This window comes from Penicillium psychrofluorescens (genome assembly GCF_964197705.1).
Source record: "Penicillium psychrofluorescens genome assembly, chromosome: 3".
Taxonomy (NCBI): Eukaryota; Fungi; Ascomycota; class Eurotiomycetes; order Eurotiales; family Aspergillaceae; genus Penicillium; species Penicillium psychrofluorescens.
In genome coordinates this window covers 1,389,955-1,410,096 of record NC_133441.1, presented here as the reverse complement: position 1 = coordinate 1,410,096, position 20,142 = coordinate 1,389,955, and the positions used below count along the sequence as shown (strand labels likewise).

The 20,142-nt window shown below is 50.6% G+C and overlaps 5 protein-coding genes across 5 annotated transcripts; 3 read left to right on the top strand and 2 right to left on the bottom strand.

Annotated features, from left to right (window-relative positions):
• Window positions 1-3,960: 3,960 nt before the first annotated feature.
• On the top strand, window positions 3,961-5,027 carry PFLUO_LOCUS4658 (uncharacterized protein; the record flags this gene model as incomplete). Its single annotated transcript, XM_073782031.1, has 3 exons — window positions 3,961-4,012; window positions 4,064-4,834; window positions 4,891-5,027. The coding sequence occupies 3 exons, from the start codon at window positions 3,961-3,963 to the stop codon at window positions 5,025-5,027; spliced, it is 960 nt and encodes a 319-aa protein (XP_073638727.1).
• Window positions 5,028-8,310: 3,283 nt separating this feature from the next.
• PFLUO_LOCUS4657 (uncharacterized protein) lies at window positions 8,311-9,758 on the top strand (the record flags this gene model as incomplete). The annotated part of the gene is made up of 3 exons (XM_073782030.1): window positions 8,311-8,346; window positions 8,410-8,844; window positions 8,895-9,758. 3 exons carry the CDS (start codon window positions 8,311-8,313, stop codon window positions 9,756-9,758), a joined length of 1,335 nt encoding a protein of 444 aa, XP_073638726.1.
• A 4,127-nt stretch (window positions 9,759-13,885) lies between these two features.
• PFLUO_LOCUS4656 (uncharacterized protein) lies at window positions 13,886-14,252 on the bottom strand (the record flags this gene model as incomplete). Its single annotated transcript, XM_073782029.1, has 3 exons — window positions 13,886-13,944; window positions 14,019-14,168; window positions 14,222-14,252. The coding sequence occupies 3 exons, from the start codon at window positions 14,250-14,252 to the stop codon at window positions 13,886-13,888; spliced, it is 240 nt and encodes a 79-aa protein (XP_073638725.1).
• A 1,567-nt stretch (window positions 14,253-15,819) lies between these two features.
• Window positions 15,820-17,475, top strand: PFLUO_LOCUS4655 (Transcription factor rbf1 (RPG-box-binding factor) (Repressor-activator protein 1); the record flags this gene model as incomplete). Its single annotated transcript, XM_073782028.1, has 1 exon — window positions 15,820-17,475. One exon carries the CDS (start codon window positions 15,820-15,822, stop codon window positions 17,473-17,475), a length of 1,656 nt encoding a protein of 551 aa, XP_073638724.1.
• Window positions 17,476-17,881: 406 nt separating this feature from the next.
• PFLUO_LOCUS4654 (alpha subunit of pyruvate dehydrogenase) lies at window positions 17,882-19,285 on the bottom strand (the record flags this gene model as incomplete). Its single annotated transcript, XM_073782027.1, has 4 exons — window positions 17,882-18,387; window positions 18,447-18,901; window positions 18,955-19,088; window positions 19,166-19,285. 4 exons carry the CDS (start codon window positions 19,283-19,285, stop codon window positions 17,882-17,884), a joined length of 1,215 nt encoding a protein of 404 aa, XP_073638723.1.
• Window positions 19,286-20,142: the final 857 nt, after the last annotated feature.

The window sequence follows — 20,142 nt, the reverse complement described above, 5'->3', positions numbered from 1 at the left end:
CCTACTTGCTCTGTGAGTAGGCTGAAATATTTTCTTTCGAAGTTCTGGGGATGTTGCAGTATTGGATGATGCAAGTGCTTCGTATGGCTCATTAGTTCCCCTGCACTTGGTTGGCTCCCGGCTGCACATTTATGTCTAAATAGCCTCTCAAGTGGCGACTGCTGTGAGATTGGTTACAAGAAGCAGATCTTAGGCGGGACCAGCTGGGTAGGATTGTTTCATTGGTTCAGTATATGCGAGAGTTACTTGCAACATCGTCACAACATTCAAGGACGGCCAGAAGCGTTCCCTATTTTTACCGAGAGACAACGTGTACAAGTCCTATAGGGTTGGAAACATGAGTCGTGGGAACTGTGAACTGCTGCAGAGTTCGAATTCCTGGCGATCAATATGATGAATCGACCTAATATCCTATCAAGTTACTCAGCATAACACCGTAACTGACTATAAAGCAGCCCGGTTCTCCCGCCTTTAAATGCTGCTTTCCAACCAACTTCACCAGGTTTTGTCTTTTTGAATTTCTTACTTTTATTCATACCGACATCTTCTACAATCTCTCACTCAGCATGAGCTGGCAAGGTACCGTTAAATCCTATCACTGGCTCTTCACGCAATGTCTAATTTCTAATTATTCCTAGCGTATGTCGAACAATCTCTTTTGGGAACGGAGAAGGTCGACGAAGCCGCTATATTCTCAGTAGAAGACGGCAGTGTACAGGCCGCTAGCCCAGGTTTTAGCGTAAGCTGCTGCCTATCCTTTGCTCTGAGAAAGTGACTTGAATTCCTAAAACGTATCTCTATACTTTCTTTAGGTTACGTCTGAAGAGATTCAAAGTCTTATCAAAGGATTCGCCGATTCGAGTCTCGTGTCACTCGGTGGGTTAAGAATCAGTGGGGTAAAGTATCTCGTTGTGCATGCGAATGGCCGGAGTATTTATGGCAGAAAGGTAAAGTCTAGCAACTGCAACACTACATTTATAATTGATTAACAACGTATATGGCTTTTAGGGCAAAGAGGGTGTATGTTCTGTGAAAACAAACAAGGTAATAGTGGTTGGACACTATCCTGATACAGTGCAACCTGGGGAGGCTGCGAAGATTGTTGAGGCGTTGGCGGATTATTTGATTAGTACAGGTCAATGAGATAGTTTTAGGGTCTGGATAACTGAGTGCTATGAATAATCGATAAACAGCTTGTTGATACCTGTCGCTCAAATAGTCCAGAACTTAGTGTTGAAGCTGAATTGTCACCTTGTGTGGATGATTCTAGAGCAATCCCAATCACAATTCATTGCATAATCACATGGTGAATAGTTACTAGTTCCAAAAACTATTCGCAAATTAATTCTACCCTGTGCAGAATTTGGAAGCCCACTGATGGGCCGCGGCGTTAGTGTGATTATATTAGCCTTGAAATAGGTCGAGTAAGAGAGTAGAGACAGCCCTTCAACCCTGTAGCAACGAAGCTGCTCAAAGAGTGCTCGGTTCATAAGGACGTGTTAATAATACCATTGAGGAACCATTTACACCGGGAATCTCTGCGGCGATTCGGGCACTTCTGCATGCGCGGTGATGCATTCGTCATTCCACAGCAATAATGCAATTTAACTTCTCTCGTAGCTAGACTAGGATCTGATAGGTCGCAATTCTTCGCTTAGACAAAATAGCGGTGTGATAAATACACTTTTGACGCCCTACTAGATATTGACATTGGCCCCTTCAGGCCGGCCCATGGGCCGAATCCTAGAAAAATCTGCCTGAATATAGCGCAATGTATTTTAATTACGGTGTAATATTATATACTATACAATGATATTCGTGAATTGAATGTAAGTGCGCATATATTACTGTCCACGGATCAGATGAAGCCTCGAATCAGGGAGCCTTGGAGCCATGTCGTTTGGATTGATCTTGGATACTGAAATATCGAAAACAAACGGGTAATATGGGAGCAAATTTGGCTCCTGCCATGGATTGAGGCCATCGGAGGCACACTAGGTAGCATGCGTATAGCATTTTCGTGGGAAATACATCCTACGGTGACTGACTAGATTGGAAACCGGTCTGAAAAGCGCTTAAGCTAACGAGGCAAAAATTTAACCCCCAAAAAATTGACCAAAAGATTGGTCAATAACCACGTCCCTTTATGAATATAGAGGTGCTCTTGCACCAATGAGACCTCTGTTAATTCAAGGAAAATGAGGGCGATGACGCCGTTTAGAAGAGCGAACCCAAGAAGACTCTTTTTATTGATAGGAGCTCTAGCCCTCGAATTCTCGGGATCCGCCATGATGCTTCAACAAACTACACGTTTATTAGAACGCAATACAATGAGAAAGAAAACCACCGGTTTTTAGAAGACTTACCGATGACAAGTTTGATTGTTTGACGTCGAAAAATCAGTTTAAAACGAAAAGGCATAGAAGTGCGGAAGGAGGGTGGGCGTGAATCAAGCCAGATCGCCAGAACTGCCTCGCTCCTTCGAAACGCTGCTAGAAATCTTTCAAAGAGAGTTACGGTAATTTACAATGGCTCATTAGACACCGAAATCCACTAAGTCATGAGTTGCGATACGGCTAAGCAGGGGTTGTTTCCCACTTGCTTAGAGTGATTTCGGGTACGAGCCGAGTAACAAAACGTGTGTCTATGGGGCAATCTGTTTCCGACTCCCACTGTACGTAAACAGAACACACCGAGAGGACCCAGCATCGAGAACATCCGAAAGAGCTTCCATTCAGACTACAGTCGTTCTCGAAATCGGCTCGACCAATACACACTTGCTCACTCTTTTCTAGCCCCACTGCCAAGGCATTGGCGCAGATCAATCATTGAGCGGGCATTGAGGAACACCGTAATATGCACCTTGTATGGTCCTGAATTTTACTACATAGTCAACAAGTGTATCTAGCATCACAGGCGTGATGGCTGACGGGTCACCTGCGAAGACTAGGGGAGACCTGGCACTACCGAACAGCCGCATGTTGTTGCGCTTATTGTTGTATCTAGACATCGTGTCATTGTGCAACGAATTAGGATGGGAGAGGAACAATACAGTGCTATCGTGCAGTCCACACTATACTGTACCATTATTTTATAGGGAGACACAGTCGGCTTTGGCGGGATCGATGAACGGGTAGGTGTCCTTACGCGCCGAGACATAGCCAGCTACAGCAGGCCAATTCGTCTCGCACAGGGAAGGATCTTGGGCCGACATGGTCATTCTCAAAAGAAACCCGGAATGTAGATCAGGGTAAGACGATGAGGGGAGAGCGTTGGTGTGGTTAGGAGCTGCGCTTGGAAGCTCCGTTTGCCGTGTACTTGTCACCTCATAGATCCAAGACGAAGAAGCCGACCAATTGGTACTCGCCCATGATTTCATTCCTCGGCGGAGATTGCGTCTTTAACATCGAGACTTGCACTCGCGACAGGGTTCACAAGCCAAAGCGACCTTGTGACGGCGGGGTATCCCAGATTTCCGCACTGGGCGTTCCCGTTGTATCGTGCTTATGCTGCAGGCCGAGGTCGAGACTCTCGGGGAAAGAGGTCGAGCAATGTAATTGCAACATTTCAGAGACTCATTATCCAATTTTGTCCCGGAACTGCTCCGACCGGTCTGTGGGACCATTGATGTCGTTTGTGGCGGTCTTTCTACCTCGGTACTATTTGGTCCACTTTTTCTTACCTACTCACTGAGCACCCGGGCAGCATTCCGGGAGCGTTCCGGGAGCACTTCCGGCTGCTCATACGGGTTGAGACTGAATAACTGGGCCTACATAGTGGTAAAATAACCACCCCCGCTCTGAGTTCGTTCTTCACGTCCGGGTAGGTCGGCATTCGGAAACGCAGCGTTGAGCCAGCGATAGTTCATAGATATTTCCCTATAAAGTGCGGTCTTTTATACCTGTCACCTTTAAATTCCCCCCAAAAAATCATACCAGTGATCAATCGTACGATTTGAATATGAGTCTCATCGATACCCACCACCACTTTGTGCCCGACTTCTATGCGCAAGGTAAGCTCATTCCGGCGTGACGATTGAGCGATACTGAATACGAGTTCGCAGCTGTCGAGGAGGCCGGGGGTGATCCTTCTGGCTGGCCAACACCTTCCTGGTCTTTCGAGGGTTCAATTGCGTCCATGGAGAGAAACGGTTCTACCAAGGCGATATTGTCGCTGACCGCCCCTGGAGCAGTCATCGCCCCTACCGATGAAAAGAGAAGGGCATTGGCCCGCAAGGCTAACGAATACGCTGCTTCTAAGCGTGATGAAGACCCTAATAAATGGGGCTTCTTTGCAGCCCTACCGTGCCTTCTTGATACCGAGGGCGCCCTAGCGGAAATCAGATATGCCCTTGATGTGCTGAAAGCCGAAGGTGTCACTTTATTCACCAGATATGGCCCTGGAAACCAATACTTGGGTCATCCCGAATTCAAGCCTATTTGGGAGGAGTTGAACTCTAGAAAGGCTATAGTCTTTATCCACCCTACCCATCCCGCTGATACGACTCGTGTCAATCCCCTCCTGCCGCAGCCGGCTATCGATTACCCCCATGAGACAACGAGGACGGCTGTCGACATGATCATCACTAACACGAAGAGGACCTACCCATCTTGCAAGGTGATCCTCTCCCACGCCGGAGGCACCCTCCCATTTTTGATTACCCGGATGAGTACTGTATCACGGGAAGCAGCCGCCACAGCTCGCGTTTATGGGAAGTCCTCCGAGGAAATAATGGAGGATTTCCGGTCATTCTACTTCGACTTAGCCCTTTCTAGTTCGGCGGCTGTGCTCAGGCTAGTTCTAGATGTCATTCCACACCATCATCTTCTTTATGGTAAGCTGCTTCAAAGATCCATCATTGTCTATTCATGTCTCTAACACATTGTACAGGCTCTGACTACCCTTACGCCTCCCCCGATAAAACACTTGGGTTCAAGCAAATTTTGGACGACTTCCCTCTGGACCAGGATCTGCGGGACAAGATTTACTTCAAAAACGCGGAAACGCTTTTTACAAAGGCAAGCTAACATGGCTTTAAACGCAGGATGTGGTTTTTCTAAACACCTTGCCCATACCATTTTGTTTGAATTTGAGTTCATGGATGAATAAAGAAGTATCCACCGGGTTTCTACATATGCTCAAACTTTAAGTAATTTATGGTATTTGTCTCAGTTTCGTTTCTTCGTAGTTGCGCTGCGTCTTTTTAAAGGTTGTTCTTTGTGCAGGAGATGATCTCGGCACGATGACAAGGTTACGCCTATGGGTCAATCATAATAGGCCTGTTTTCACCTCGTTCCAAATTACGGCGGGAGACGGTGAGCCTCTTAGAGGGCTCTCAAAAGACGAGTCAGCCCATATTCTACGAAGATTCCCATTGAACCCATGCGGAATTGCTTCGCACCCCTTTTTATTCCGCGCAAGGAGCCCCGCTTTACTCCGGAAGCCATTCCAGAATAATGATGGATATGCACAACTCCCCCGGGATGAGATCCGAAATTATGATCCTTGCCCCTTCCTGTCGGGTATTCGACTCCACTCATTTTTTTGGGACAACTCGGAAAATGAGGGGTGCGAGCGTGCAAAGGGAGACATATAGTGATATAAATCGGCTGATAGTTTTAGCATTGACAAGGGCTTGAATATCCGGCGCTCGTGATTAGACTCCACATCTAAAAGACTTCGTTGACAATCAAGTATCTTCTTTTTCTCTTATAATCCTGCCTGGCTAGCCACTATGAGCGGTCTCGCTTCTGACTTGGCCGATGTTCGCCAAAAAGCCTCCGTTGGCCACTTGGAGTCCGTCACAATGGAACAGCCCGCTAGTCCGAAGAGAGAAGAGGCTTCCTTCTCACCAAATACTACCTCGCCCGATGCTCGAAACTGGCCACAATGGAAGAAGAATGTTGTAATTTTCATGGTTTCATTCCATTCCATGAGCTCCACGTTCATGGCCGCAGGAATGGTTCCTGCAGCTTCTAAGTTTGCCGCTTTGTATGGTGTATCTCTTGCCGACGCAAGCTACCTCGTATCTGTCCAAGTGGGTCATTTCTTCCATGTGGCACCTGAGTTTTATTGATTGATATTCAACATAGATCCTGCTACTTGGCATCGCTCCGATCTTTTGGACGGTTATTGCCGATAGGTATGGCCGCCACTATGTCCTAGTCTTTTCTGTCCTTGCAAGTATGGTATGCAACATTGGGGGCGCTCGGTGCACAACTTACGCGAGTCAAATGACCACTCGTGCATTAACGGCAACGGTCATATCGCCACCGATCGGGATTGGTAGTGCAGTAGTGGTTGACTTGACTACTCCGGATGAACGTGCTCGGAAGCTGGGCTGGTGGGTCTTGATGACCATTCTCGGTACACCCTGTGGCCCCTTTATTATGGGATTTGTGGTGCAACATACTCAGGTGCAGTGGATCTTCTGGATCTTCGCCATCGTTAATTTCTTACAAGCGGTGGCCTATCTCCTATTCAGTGGGGAGACGCTCTATGTGCCCGAAAGCGAACCTAATACAGTCGACGGACAGGGTTCAGTTGTGAAGACGTTCGTGATGAAATTCGTGCCACAGAGACTCAATCCGCGCCCAATCACAATGCTGGATTTTGTTTCTCCCTTTCTTTTGGCCTGTAAGCCTCAGATATTGGTAGTGGCTCTGGCTACTGCTATTACATTCTGCTACGCGAACATTGTTTTCGTGGTTGAAATGCCGGTCTCTTTCGGGGAGAAGTTTGGTCTCGACTCTCAGCAAATTGGTCTCCAGTTTATCTCCGTGATCATTGGATGTCTTATTGGAGAACAGCTAGGTGGCCCAATGTCCGACTACTTCATGAAAGTATATCGAAAGCGCAGGGGCCATGTTCGCCCCGCAGACCGTCTGTGGTTAACGTATATTGGCTTCCTCACCATCATTGCTGGGCTGTTGATCTGGGGATTTCAATTACAACGAGCCACAGCTTGGAATATTACTCCGTGTGTGGGCGTTGCCATTGCCAGCTTTGGAAATCAGATACAGTCAACCATCCTCACTGCATATGCCGTTGATACTTGCCCCGACAAGTCTGCCGCGATTGGAGTGTTTTTCAACGCTATTAGGCTACTTTACGGTTTTGTTCGTTCTCCAAAATCCTAAACATCCACATCTTTGCTGACCTTTCTTCTAGGCTGGTCCATTTTATTTTCCATATATGTTTAACGCATTAAAGTTTACGGGTGCGGCAGGGGTGATGTGTGGGCTCGTGGTTGTTGGTGGAATGATTCCCACCCTGATTGTCCAGATCATATCGTCGCGTCGATACTCAAAAGCCAGAACATCTGTTTCAGAACCTTGATCAAGCAAGGCTTCATATCAGCCGGCCACTATTCTCGTGACTTGTTGGACTCTCGCAATATACATTGAATCTTCGTTGGCAATGAAATCACATTGGAGACAAAAGCTCGCGTCCATCCAGATAACACCTCTTATTAAGTCACTATAGACTTCCTAATCCCGTTTTAGTTAAAGAGTCATTGTCAAGTGGGCTCACAAGCAAAAGCCTAGATAAGCTTCCCAGTATTGGTTCAATTATGTGTCGTCCTTTGAAATCCACATTTATGAAACTCAGAACAGCCAATAAAGTCTGGAAGAGTCAGGTTGTGACAAAAGGGCTAGGTTCCGACGGACAGGGTGTTGTAACATACAGAGTACAGCGCATTTACTTGCGCCCTCGATTTGACACGGCGAGTTCAGTAAATGATCCGCGCTAACGCCTTGGCAGTAGGGCCAGGAAAGAGTTTCTCAGTGTACATTGGTCCAGGCGATTTTGAGAACGACTGTACCAGAAGAGCACACCGTTTGTATTTGAATGACTACAGAAGTATCTACAACTTCTCTTCTCCAACATCGAGCCACTGGCCCGAGCATTGATGAAAAGAAAGGTCCACAGAGTGGGAGAGAGTGCCAAAGAATACGCCTGTCAATGACCCGAAGGCCGTTGAACAAACTGTTCCGCCGCGCTGTGCAATGCAGGGACCAATCTGTGGTGGACCGCCTTCATGATCGCAGCCACCCAAACAAGGTAAGTATGAAGAAGAAAAGAAAAAAGAAGAGGAAAGGGAGTGGGCGGGAAGCCTTTTTATAGGGGAAGGGAAGGCGGTGGGGCACTAGCGTAAGCGAGAGCAAATTGGTCAGGTGACCCCGAAGATGGCCTTTTGAAGGCGGTAAGGACCAAGTCACGTGTGTGTTCCTGCGGAAGTTTTGGTGCTCCGTCTGGCACGGAACCCTCGATCCCATCGCCATTGCTCGTGTCCCCGGAGCTGCCAGCATGAGAAACAGGGCCACCACCTCCTTGAGCAGGGGGGTACGTTTTCCTCCTCTCCAATTGCCAATTCCCCCCCAAAACTAACCCTTGTCCTCGTCCCAGAAAATCCGCCAGTCATGGAGCAAATACAACCTATATAACCTCTCTCGATTCCGCAGCCCACCCACCGCCAACCGCACATTCTTCCAGCAGAAATGGTCCGCCAAGGCCATTTCGCGCGCCTACCATGGCGAACAAGTCCGCGAGGGCCAATGGAAGCGCATGTTCTCCAAGCGCATCCGCAGCGTCGTCCCCATGAACGTTGCTGACCTGGCGGCCGATGATGGGTCGCTGGTGTCTTCTGGTCGGGGATTGGGTCTGGATAGTGAAGACAAAAAATCCAGGACGAATGTACGGCCTATGCCCTTTACGCAGATGGCGTTCGCGCCGCTGGAGCGGAGGTTGGATGTTGCTATCTTTCGGGCTTTGTTTGCCAGCAGTGCCCGGCAGGCGAGGCAGTTTGTTATTCATGGTGCGGTGACGGTCAATGGGCAGAAGGTATGAGTTGATGGTCCCAACACATTGTGCGATTTACTGACAACAACCAGATGAGACAGCCTAGCTACCTCCTCAACCCCGGTGACCTGTTCCAGGTCGACCCTGAACGGGTCATGTATGCCACCGGCGCCCCCAAGAATAAGTTCGAGCGGCGCGAAGCTCGATTGGAGAGGAAGAAGGAAGAAAAGGAAGAAGAAGCTACGGCGGAGGAGGGTGAGGCGAAGGAGGCCAAGCCGGAGGCGGAAGCCAAGGAGGGCGAAAAGGAGAACACCCGGGAAACCCTCAAGGCGTTGATGGCGCAAGCCAAAAACGCCATGTCCCATGAGGTACTCCCCGCCAAACGCAAGCAGGAGCTGCGCGGGTTCCAGAAGGCCGTACGGCGTGTGATGTCCCGCGCCGGGTCTAGCAGCGTGCTCACGGACAGTCTGGAAAACCAGTTTTCGGAATTGACGCTGCTCCTGAAGGGGAAGCGTGCCGACAAGAAAGATTCCAAGAAAAGCGGCAAGGAGCGGCGGGCCACCAAGGATGAGGACTCCGCTGCTGCTGAGACCGCGGAGGTAGATGCGGCTCCCGGCGAGGCTTTGTCGGAGGCATTCGAGAAGGCCGCCAAGGGAGAAGAGGTCGACACGTCAGAGCTGACGGACGATGAATTTGACGTGCTGAAGCGCGCTCTCACTCAGATGCGCGACAACCCTATCGACAACTCCAAGCCCTACGCCACACCCTGGCGTCCGCGCGACTACATGTCTGCCTTTACCTTTATTCCTCGCTACCTCGAAGTCAACCAGAACATCTGTGCCGCCGTGTACCTGCGGCATCCAGTCGCCCGACCCGGTGCTGCCGAAGTGCCCACTCCCTTCGGCGAGACGGTCAGCACCCCTGCCTACGGCTGGTATTTGAAGAGACGGTGGTAGATCCTGTGCGGTCTTGTTTGTTTCCACCATTTCCCCCACTCCGCGTGTATTACTCCCGGTTGGATTTTCTATTTTCTTTCTGCATCTGTGTACTCTGGGATCGTTGACCACGGTGTTGATTGCCTGTGTTTTTTAATTGTACTATCACCATAGCCCCGATGAAATTATTTTTGTGAATGTATATATGTGCTTCTTCATCTGTTGCTGCGGGACATGCAACTTGAACGGACACTGCTACCAAGAGCAGCAATCAGCTACAGCCACTCCGACGTCTAGAAGTGATAGTGAGACGGGCTCATCTGCATCGATATATCAGAAGCAAAACAACAGTCCGTCTCTCTCCGGCGGCGCAATTGCGGGGATCGTGGTGGGCGTGCAAGCAGCCGTGATCATCGCGGTGAAGGACGTCGTGATGTAGTAGGTAACTGAGCTTGGTAAGAGACCATACTTATTTGTATCTACTGTGCCGACCACAAAGTGGCTTCTATAATTTATTGCAATATATACTCGTTACTAGCCGTCCATCCAAAGCTCACATGGCTTACGTTTAAATACCACCTCTCTAAGCGACATGAAGTAAATCGCTAATAGCACATAGACGCAGGTAGATTTGGCCCCCAAAATCCCCCTTAGCCCCGCAATGAACATGGATATATGATGAATGATCGGCGATGAGCTCTTGTTATAGCCCGTGTGTGATGCAATACGAGGTTGGTAGGTTCAGCTGATCAGTTTAAGCGGCATTGCGCCTTAGTCACAAAGGGACGGCAGCAAGGATATAGAAAGGGAGTATTTCAATCGTTGAGTTGGAAATTCGACCATTTCATTCAAAGACCCAATCTTTTATTAATTCACTACAACATTTTCCATCAGAACTTGCAGCCCCTCAATTAGTTAGCGGCTGCGAGATCTGCGAGATTCGTAACATCTTCTTCCCCCTAGGTTCTCGTCCTCGAGGATCTCTTATACCGCATCGGCTCATTTTCCTTAGGTAAGTGCCAGACCCCGTGTTTTCTCTGTTGGTCTCCATAATACTCTTTCACTATGCTTGAATTTTATCCTGATTTGGTTCTAGAAGGTGACGCTCGCAAAGCCGCGAAGAGTCCTAGTGCTATTCGCAAGAACTAAGTCGCTTTCATTTTCGACAACGGTTTCGTTATTTCCCTCAAGTGCGGACATCAATCCGCTCATGAAGACTAAATTCACCACCATCGTGTCTGTGCTTTTATGCACCTACGCACTCGAGAGCGTTGCACAGCGTCCACTGCCGACTGAAGATGCAGTCATAGACAATAAGTGGCTAGTAGCGTTCGGCGAGGCCAATGAAATCGGGGAAGTCCCTGGCGCTAGCTTGTACGACTTAATATCGGCAAATGATGATTCGTGGCCAGTGGAAACATCTGACGAGCGCTCACCAGACGCTTAGGCATTAGTGACTTAGTCCACAATCGAGCAAACACCATTATTTTCGTAGCTACATGTTTTTACAACAAGTTAATTTTACTTAGCCATTAGTATGAAACTTTCAATATATGTAATGAATAGTATGAACTAATCAAAATCAAAATTAAAAAACGTCCCAGGATCCATTTCCGAAGGTTTGATTTAGCAGCTATTCTCGACGCCCAATACCTAAGATACCGATCAGTTCTATTCTTTGCGAAGACCCCCGGATCTTTCTGTATTTCATACCAATCTTAACATTACTAGAATATATGAGAGAAACGGTTTCTACACTTAGGGTATTGTCACCTATAGAAGCTAGGCAACCTCATATGAAAAGATCGCGCCAATAAGGTACGTGCAAGTGCTATCTTACCAGCGATTAGCCGCCTTAGTTTACCATATTTGATTAAAGGGCTATTAAGCGAGCTCACACCTATATTATTAAATTCATTTACATTTGATATATGAAGAGCTAAGCACGTTGTGGTGTTAAAGCAGTGCCTCATTTATTGCTTGTTTTCCACAGGCATCTCATATAGGCCATTACTCCCAGCCTCTGACGGATTCGCATTGCGGTATTTACCCTGAACCTCTACCGGATTCGCGTTGCGCTGGCAAGGCTGTTTATAATAACTCATTTCTGATTGGGTAGAAGCCGAAGAAGTCGAAGAAGTCGAAGAAGTCGAAGCCACCTTTCTCCGCCGTGCGAAGAGGAAGACCAGCAATCCAATGATCGCAATAAATCCAATACTAACACCAACTCCAATTGCAGCTTTTGCTCCTATAGAAAGCCCACTTGAAGATGAAGCCGGAGAGGTGGGGCTGGAGGAAGCTGCGGCTGGCTGTGTAGAAGTAGACGTAGAGCTCGAAGTCGAAGTCGAAGCGGTTGAAGTAGAGGTAGAGGTCGAAGTAGCAGAAGTAGACGTGGAGCTCGAAGTCGAAGTCGAAGCGGTTGAGGTAGAGGTAGAGATCGATGTAGCAGAAGGATAGGCGGAGCCATAATTAGAGAGCCTCTTCGCTAGTCGAACTGCAGTCGTCGTCCCGCAGCAGTCAGTATCGGTGCCACAGCACCACTCTGCGGAATCAGCTGTGCCATCGCAGGGAGTCACTTGAACAGAACCGTTGATCGTCTTATCACCCAGATGACAACCGTGTCAGTCAGCGAAATCGTGTCTTGTAGAGGGGTTTAGAGAAGTAAGAGGGTGCTTACGCTGCCGCCGTCACAGACTTTGATGCATCCCTCTGTCGGCCAGTCGATATTGTTGCACGAACCTCGCCAATACTCAACTTCTAAGACTGAGTGGCCGTTGACAGTGGCTGAAACCGCATTTTGACACAGACCATTAGGCAAGCACCTGTCGTCGGTCTCGCCCGTGCCACCATAGGGATTGCCGCGATTGAGCGAGCAACACATACTCGTCGCGCCAGAAAGGCATGACGCAACAGCAGAATTAGAGCTCACTGTTCCCCCGGGGTAATAGCAAGTAGCTGCGGCCAAGCTAAGCAGGGCGAGGAAGAAAGCAAGCAACTGTGTCATTGAGGGCGCAAGTTCCTTTCATAGAGACGCGATGCAGTTGAGGACGGCGTGGGCAAACAAACGAAAAAACCAAGGAGAAAAGAGGATACAGTAAATCCCCCTAATTAACGAGCCTCGGACCAACGAGTTCCCGCGCTTTAAAAGAGCCCCTTTTATTTCGAAAGATTTTTTCCCACATAGCCCAGTAGATTGGCCTATAGCTAAGGCGCCCTATACTAGTTATATCGTAGGGCGTCGCCCATCGCAATCCGATGCCATTCTCCGCCCGCTCATTGGCCCATTAAATAGATCAGGCCCCCCGTTTCCCTCCGCCCCTCCCAGATGCGATCCCGGCTGCGGAATTGGCCGGCCGCTCTGATTGCGCCCCCGCCACCCACCGACCGCTCTGGCCACCTACTAACCGCCCTAGCGACAGGTACGGCTGATTGACGGTCATCACCATGCAACAGCTGAATGTAAAATTGTGTTTGTGTGTGCGCGCCAGGCAGCGCCCGACCAGCAACACTACCATACACACAACTACGTCAATTTACTACATATTTAAATAGGCTGAAAGTCCCAGAAATGAATGGGAAAAGTGCCTGCCCCATTGGCGAGTTTATAGATCAACAAGCCTAACCTCGATCCCTGCTATGCATGGTCTATTTTGGTGTGTTGCTCACTGTTGGCACTGCCCCTCTCCCCTAGTCTTGTTGACCATGTGGGACGTTTGTGGTGGAGGTGGGGGACGTTTTGGTCTGGCGCGGCGCGGACCCTTGATGCGCTATTGAGCTTGAGCACAAAACCGCCACTTTTCCCGCCGCCTCTAAATTTCGCTGTCTCTACGACACGTGCCTCATTTCTGAAATGATACAGACTTCTTGTTACCGTATTTAGCAGGGCGAATGTCACGTTACCCTAAAGTGCTGCTTCACCATCATCCGATGGGATTTGCCAGACATAAAGGCATTGAACATCGCGGCAATACAAGTTCTCATTTTCTCAAAAGATTGCTATAGTATACCTCATTGACTTGTTACTCAATTCTGTGCTACTCAAAATTGGCAATAAACAGACAGGCGAAGATGGGCATCCGTTTCGAGACCGAACTCGACTCGCATAAGTAAAGGTCGTTTCAATGGGAGAGATTGAAAGAGAAAATAGATTAATGGTCTGTCCGGGCGAACCTGGTCGATGTCTCGGCGCGCTGACGCTCACGATCCACTAGTTAAATATTGTTATATTGTCAGCAACCGTTAGCCTTGAAAGGCGACCGCCCAAATAGTGGGCTTGCGTACAGGCCTCTTTCGACTTTTCTAAATCGTCTTTACCTGGACCCCCTACACTTTGGCCCGTCGGTTCCTTCTCTGCGGCTTCGGAAATCTTCGCTTTCGTATCTTCATCGACCGGTGGTGGTGGTTCCGTCAGATTACCAAACGAAACACCGACTATTAGGGCTTCAGTATAGTCTTGGCCGAGCGGAAATCATGTAGGTGCATACTTGGATTATGGGAGGCGGAGTTTTGAGCCATCGTATTAAGCAATGAGATCTGGACTGGATAAAAAGTACTGCTGGAAGTCAATGAGGTGACCTTTGGATATATACTATCATTAAGCTTTCTGATGACTGTGTCGTCATTCATAAACCTGATTTGGGGTTGAGCGGGCTTCGGCGGGAACCGCCATATGTTACAGTATCTACCTCTGTCTTCATCTATAAGGTGTGCCGATTGGCAACGCAGAGAGAACATATCACTAGTGAAGAATCAGGCGGCTATAGTGGCGCTACCATTGCTGCTCTTTTCTTCAGACCCTTATTGCTGAAAGCAAAGAAAGCTAGAAATGTTCCGCATCATCATCAAGCGCCCCACCGAAAGCTAAACGTCAGTGGCGAATGCAACCGATGGCCAGGGCCGTGCGCTGTATGAGTGCTCTCCTTCGAATGATCCCTTCAAAGCCAACTTGCTGCGAAGTTCATCTCTTTATTATATATTCCAAGAAGGTCTTGACTTCTTTATATTTCCTGAGGCTTACGTCTGTAATGCCTTTTACTACGGCGAAAGGTTTACTAGACCAATCGGTGTTTAGTATTGCAGGCAGGGTAGATCGAGTCAACGGGAGCGCAGAGCGTAAGGCTAGACTAGTGTAGCGACATGGATATACGCCATCTCGCTGAGCTCCCAGGAACAGTAAGTGGAGCCTGGCTAGCGTCGAAGCAGGCAAGAATCTAGAAGCAAGACGACCGACCGCAGGGACTGGCCCAGGGTAGGCACTCAGAGCGTACTCAAGGAGTGCTCAGGATTTCTCAGGGTTGCTTAGGATTGCTCAGGGCGTTCTCAAGGAGCGCCCAGGGCGGCACCCGGACTAACTCAGGCTATGCTCCGGGAGCCGGTCTCTACCCGACCGGAAACCTTACCGTCAACAATATTACGCTAGTTAATTGAGTGAAGTTAAGTTAACTAACTTACAAAAAACATATTACTTGGTAAGCAAGTGTCTTCGTTCTCGATTCATACATGTGCAGTGTGGCTAATCTATGTAACAGCCTAAAGGGAGGAGCCAATACTTATGCTGAGTATGCACCCGTTCGTATAATCTATCAGGGCTTTAATTGACTGATATACGTTTTTGGATACATAGAGAAGCAATCTTTGGCTTATCCAACACGGGAGAATCAGCAACCTGGGCAGTTGTCTATGGGACTGTTAGGGCTGAGTTGGATGGGTCTCCGCAATAGTGGGCGTGTCATGGACAGGATATATTTCATTGACCGAACGAAAACCTGGAGAATCAAATGCTTACCGGCGTAGTCTATTTGGACTGTTTCTAGCAGAACCTTTATATCTGTCTCCTATTATATTTCACGTTATAATTCACGAAGCCTAGACAATTAGCCTATACTTGTAGGTGTATAGATCAACGTGACCGCCCGGTGAAAATTACTGCCGCAAATTGCAAACTTCCTAGTTTTCACTTCCGGCTATCAATCAAACAATACAATCAACAATCAGTCACGGATCGCTTCATCTATCGCCGACTAACAAACTGGACAACTCCAATCCTCAGAGCTAGGGGCTCTGCTCTGCTACCGGGTGTAGCATGTCCATGTTCCCCTGGGGCAGCGAAACCCTGCCAACCCAACACGGTCGAGGTCCAACCTCCTCCACCACTGCCGCCTACCACCAAATGCCGCAGATGCGCCAACCCATATCCCGCTCCCAGTCACGACCACACAGCTACCAGACTTCTCCGACATCGCACAATCTACCAACCCTCACGACAGGCTCGCATCATTCTGTGTCAGTGGTAGTAACGGACAGACCGTTGTCGACCCCGATCAACGCATCGGAAAGCGCAGACCGGCAAGCAGACGTGGAACCAAACGGGAACAACAGCACCCCCCAACGAGGCGTGGGTGGCGTCATCTCCGAACGAGACCTGTATTTCGTGCCGATGGCGGGTGGTGGCTCGAACACCACCTCCAACCAGGGGGGTAGTGGGTATTTCATGTCCGGACCGGGGAACACGAAAGCCCGCGGAACGAAACGCACCCGCGTAAGCGACATGGACATGAGCATGAGCATGGCCATGAACGGCGACGCCGACGATGGCGACGCAGATATCGACGGCGGCAACGGCGACACGCCGCGCAAACACGGCAAGCGGCTCACAACGCGCGAAGAAGTCTCCTTGTTTGAGATCTGCAACCGCCACGCCGAGAACTTCGGCCACCGCAGCAATCTGTGCAATTGGTGGAAGACCGTTACGGCGGAGTTCACGCGCGCCCACGGGCATCCGTACTCGTGGCACTCGGTGCGGCGCAAGGTCGAGCTGGTCTCGAAGCAGCGCCTTAAGTTTCTGGATGATCAGCGTTCTCGCGGCGCCGCGGCGACGGTGACGGAGGACTTGTCGAATCCGCAGTGGCGCGCTGCGATTGATGCGTGGATTCCGACCTGGCAGCGCTGGGAGGAGGCCGAGGCGCGGCGTATCGAGAAACGCGATTCGAGGAGCAGCCGCAAGCGGTCCGGCAAGGATCTTCACCAGCATCATCTTCATCTTCTTCACCAGCAGGCTTGGGATCCGTGGGCTGCGGCGGGGGCTACGGAGATCGAGGGGAACCCGTCTACGTCGTCACCGAGTGAGTTGCCGACGACGGATACCTCGCTTCCTGTTGCTGCGGGCTCAGCTTCTTCCTCTCCGAGCGATGCTCCCCTTCTCCCCACCGATATCGCTGTTCCTGTTTCAGCTGCAGCTACACACCCGCTCCTATCGCCACCATCTTCCTCACGGACACAGGCCTCTACTGTGAAACTGCCCCCAGGCTTCGAAACAATGTTCTCCAACATGCCATCGACCCAGTCCCCAGCTCCATTCACACCCACCGCACCCACACAACCCGATAATCGCATGGCCACATCTCTCCTTCAAGCACTAGACAAGCTAAACAAACATCTCGACACGGCGTCCCTGACCGCCGGCGGCGCAGGACGCCTTCCTTCCTCGCCATCCGTCATCTCGGCGCTGGTGTCCGCCTCCGAAGCCGCAGTGCAGAACTCCTCGGCTACTGCTTCACGCGCGTCTCTGCAAAATGCCTCGTCGGTTGACGTCGAAGCCATGAAGGCGGAACTGCGGCAGGAGATGCAGGCTGAGTTGCGCAGCGCGATGGAACGGAATGCTGCCATAGAGGAGAAGCTGGGTTCGTTGCAGCGGACACAGGAGGTGATTCTTAATATGCTGAGACAGGATCCTACGTGAAACCTCTCTTTTTCTTTCTTCTGTTTTTGTTTTGCTCTCGCTAGTGACGATCGAGCTGGGTCGATGCACGTTTTATGATCTTGATACCCTCATTGTCTATTCATGGCGGGCGTTTGGGATTGTTAGGATGCATAGGGAATTATTTCATACTTAATTTATATTTGACACCGCAGTCTTGCTTGACACATTGGTAACTCAAGAACGATACCAAAATTCTAAATGATGATGAGAATTGCAATCTACTCTAACCAAGATGAAATGGGAAACCAAAGGGACAAAAGAAACGAGTCATCGGAGGCTAAATTACAGAATAGTGATAGATAGGAACAGAAAAGCAACCGGGACGACAAGGGCTCAAGCATCCGCGTCTCACATTCTCTCCTCCCCCTGAAGAAAGAGATCCCCCTTAATAGTAGAAGGTCTCGTCGACGGTACGACCACGCATCCAGCGCGGCTCGGAGCCACGAACATAGATGTCCTCAAAGAGGATGCGCGAGGTGTTGTCGGGGACGGCCATGGCCTCGGCGGTAGCGACCTCCTCGTCGACGTGCGAGCGGGCCGACTTGTCGATGGACTTGAGCTCCTCCTCGGAGGTAACGCCCCACTCGAGCATCTTCTGCTTCAGGCCGGCGATCGGGTCGTTGGTGCTGCGCATGCGCTGGATCTCCTCACGGCTGCGGTAGGTCGTGCCCGGGTCGGACATCGAGTGACCGCCGTAGCGGTAGGTAACGTACTCAAAGACCAGGGGGCCCTTGCCGGACACGGCGTAGTCCTTGCCGTACTGCACGGCGGCCTTGGTGGCGAGCACGTCCATGCCGTTCACCTTCAGGCCCGGGATGTACTGGCCGCGCTTGTAGTACTCGGTCAGGGCGGAAGAGCGCGACGCGGAGGTACCCATGCCGTACTTGTTGTCTGCAAAAAACACAATCGTTAGTCGAAAACGCTTTGCCGCATTAGATGGGTAAACGTACTCTCGCAGCCGAACAGAGCCGGCAGGTTCCACAGCTTCGCCATGTTGAAGGCCTCGAACACCTGGCCTTGGTTGGAGGCACCGTCACCGTACAGGATAATGCTGGTGTTGGGCTGCTCAGTGTACTGCTGAGCAAAAGCCAGACCGGCGCCGACGGGCACCTGAGCACCGACAATGCCGTTGCCGCCGTAGAAGTTCTCGGCGAACATGTGCATGGAGCCACCCTTGCCGTACGCGATACCCTCACGGCGGCCGAGCAGCTCGCCGATGATGGAGCGGACGGTACCGCCGCGCATCAGCGCGAAGCCGTGGCAACGGTAGGCGGTGATGACCTTGTCGGCGCGGTTGATGGCGTGCTCAATGCCGACGGCGACGGCTTCCTGGCCGGTCGACAGGTGGCAGAAACCCCGGATCTTCTTCTCCTTGTACAGGCGGTCGGCGGCCATTTCCATGCGTCTGCGCCAATTGGTTAGGGACCGTTGTGACGCGCAATTGATCTCGTCGCCTACCTAATTGACACCATGTCGTAGTACATCTGCTTCAGCTCCTTCTTGGTCGTCTCCAGCGTGTAGGGAGGCGGGTCGAGCTCGTAGGTCTCGAAGCTCTCGTCGGAGAGACGGACGGTGAACGGCTTGTCATCCTCCTGTCGCGCAATTGGTGTTAGCCGGGGGTCCGGCGGGTTCCCTAGTTTTCCGACACGGGTGATTTCTCTCAACGAACCTGGGGGATGTTCTCGGCGTGCGACGAGGCGGCGTCAGTAGTGACGGAGCGACGGGCAAGCGGAGCAAAAGCCGAACGCCGCAGAGGCGCTGCCTGACGAGCGACCGAGCGGAAGAGCATGGTGGATGTGTGATGAGGATTAGAACCAAAAGTTGCCTGGAAGGAGCTTTTTCCGTTGGGAACGAATCTTTCCCAGGGGCTTATGTCAGCGTTTTCCGTTCGGGGGCGGCCGGTGTAGGGAGAGTGCAAACAGGACAAACGCCCTGGCAGACCCGGAGGTGGCCTATGGACTGCATTCTTCAACGCCTCTCTGCCATGGGCGACCAAAGTCCTGTACTTTGGTCGCATCACACGAGGGGGCCGCCGTTGACAGGTGACAGGTCATAGTGAACAATTGGATCCATCGATCCTTGCAAGGAGCAGACGAGCATACATGGGGTCCCAAGCTCGACTCGGCCGCGCACGATTCACCGCGTATCTGTGATTCGAGCCTCACCAAGCCGGCCATCATTGTTGCCAGCGGACCTGAAACACCGGCGAGCCGGGGAGATGCCGATCCACCGGTCGGGGCCAGACAAGCCAGCCACGGGGAGTCTGGACTGCTTAACTACCCCATGCCTGTGGGTGATCTATCTTCGCATTCAGGTCCAGATTCCGCCATGTTTCTCAAATTGGGTTGGCCCATGTCTTCGCCCTAGCAGAGACGTTGTGAGTTATCCTGAAACCCGCTCTAGGCCACACACCGGAAACCTCTACGAAAGCTTCTAAGAACCAAAACAAACTACCGAGCCGCAGCTCTAGACCTCTTGGGGACAATGCACTCCACACGCCAAGGGTGCCAGCATGTCGGAGAGTTTAGAACGGACAATGAAACCCGCAGCCTAGGTCGATCTAACTTCGGTACGCATCCCGCTACTCATTTAGTACCAGTCCTAGGGCATGCGGGCTCCCCAACCTCCACGGATTCCTCGTAGAGT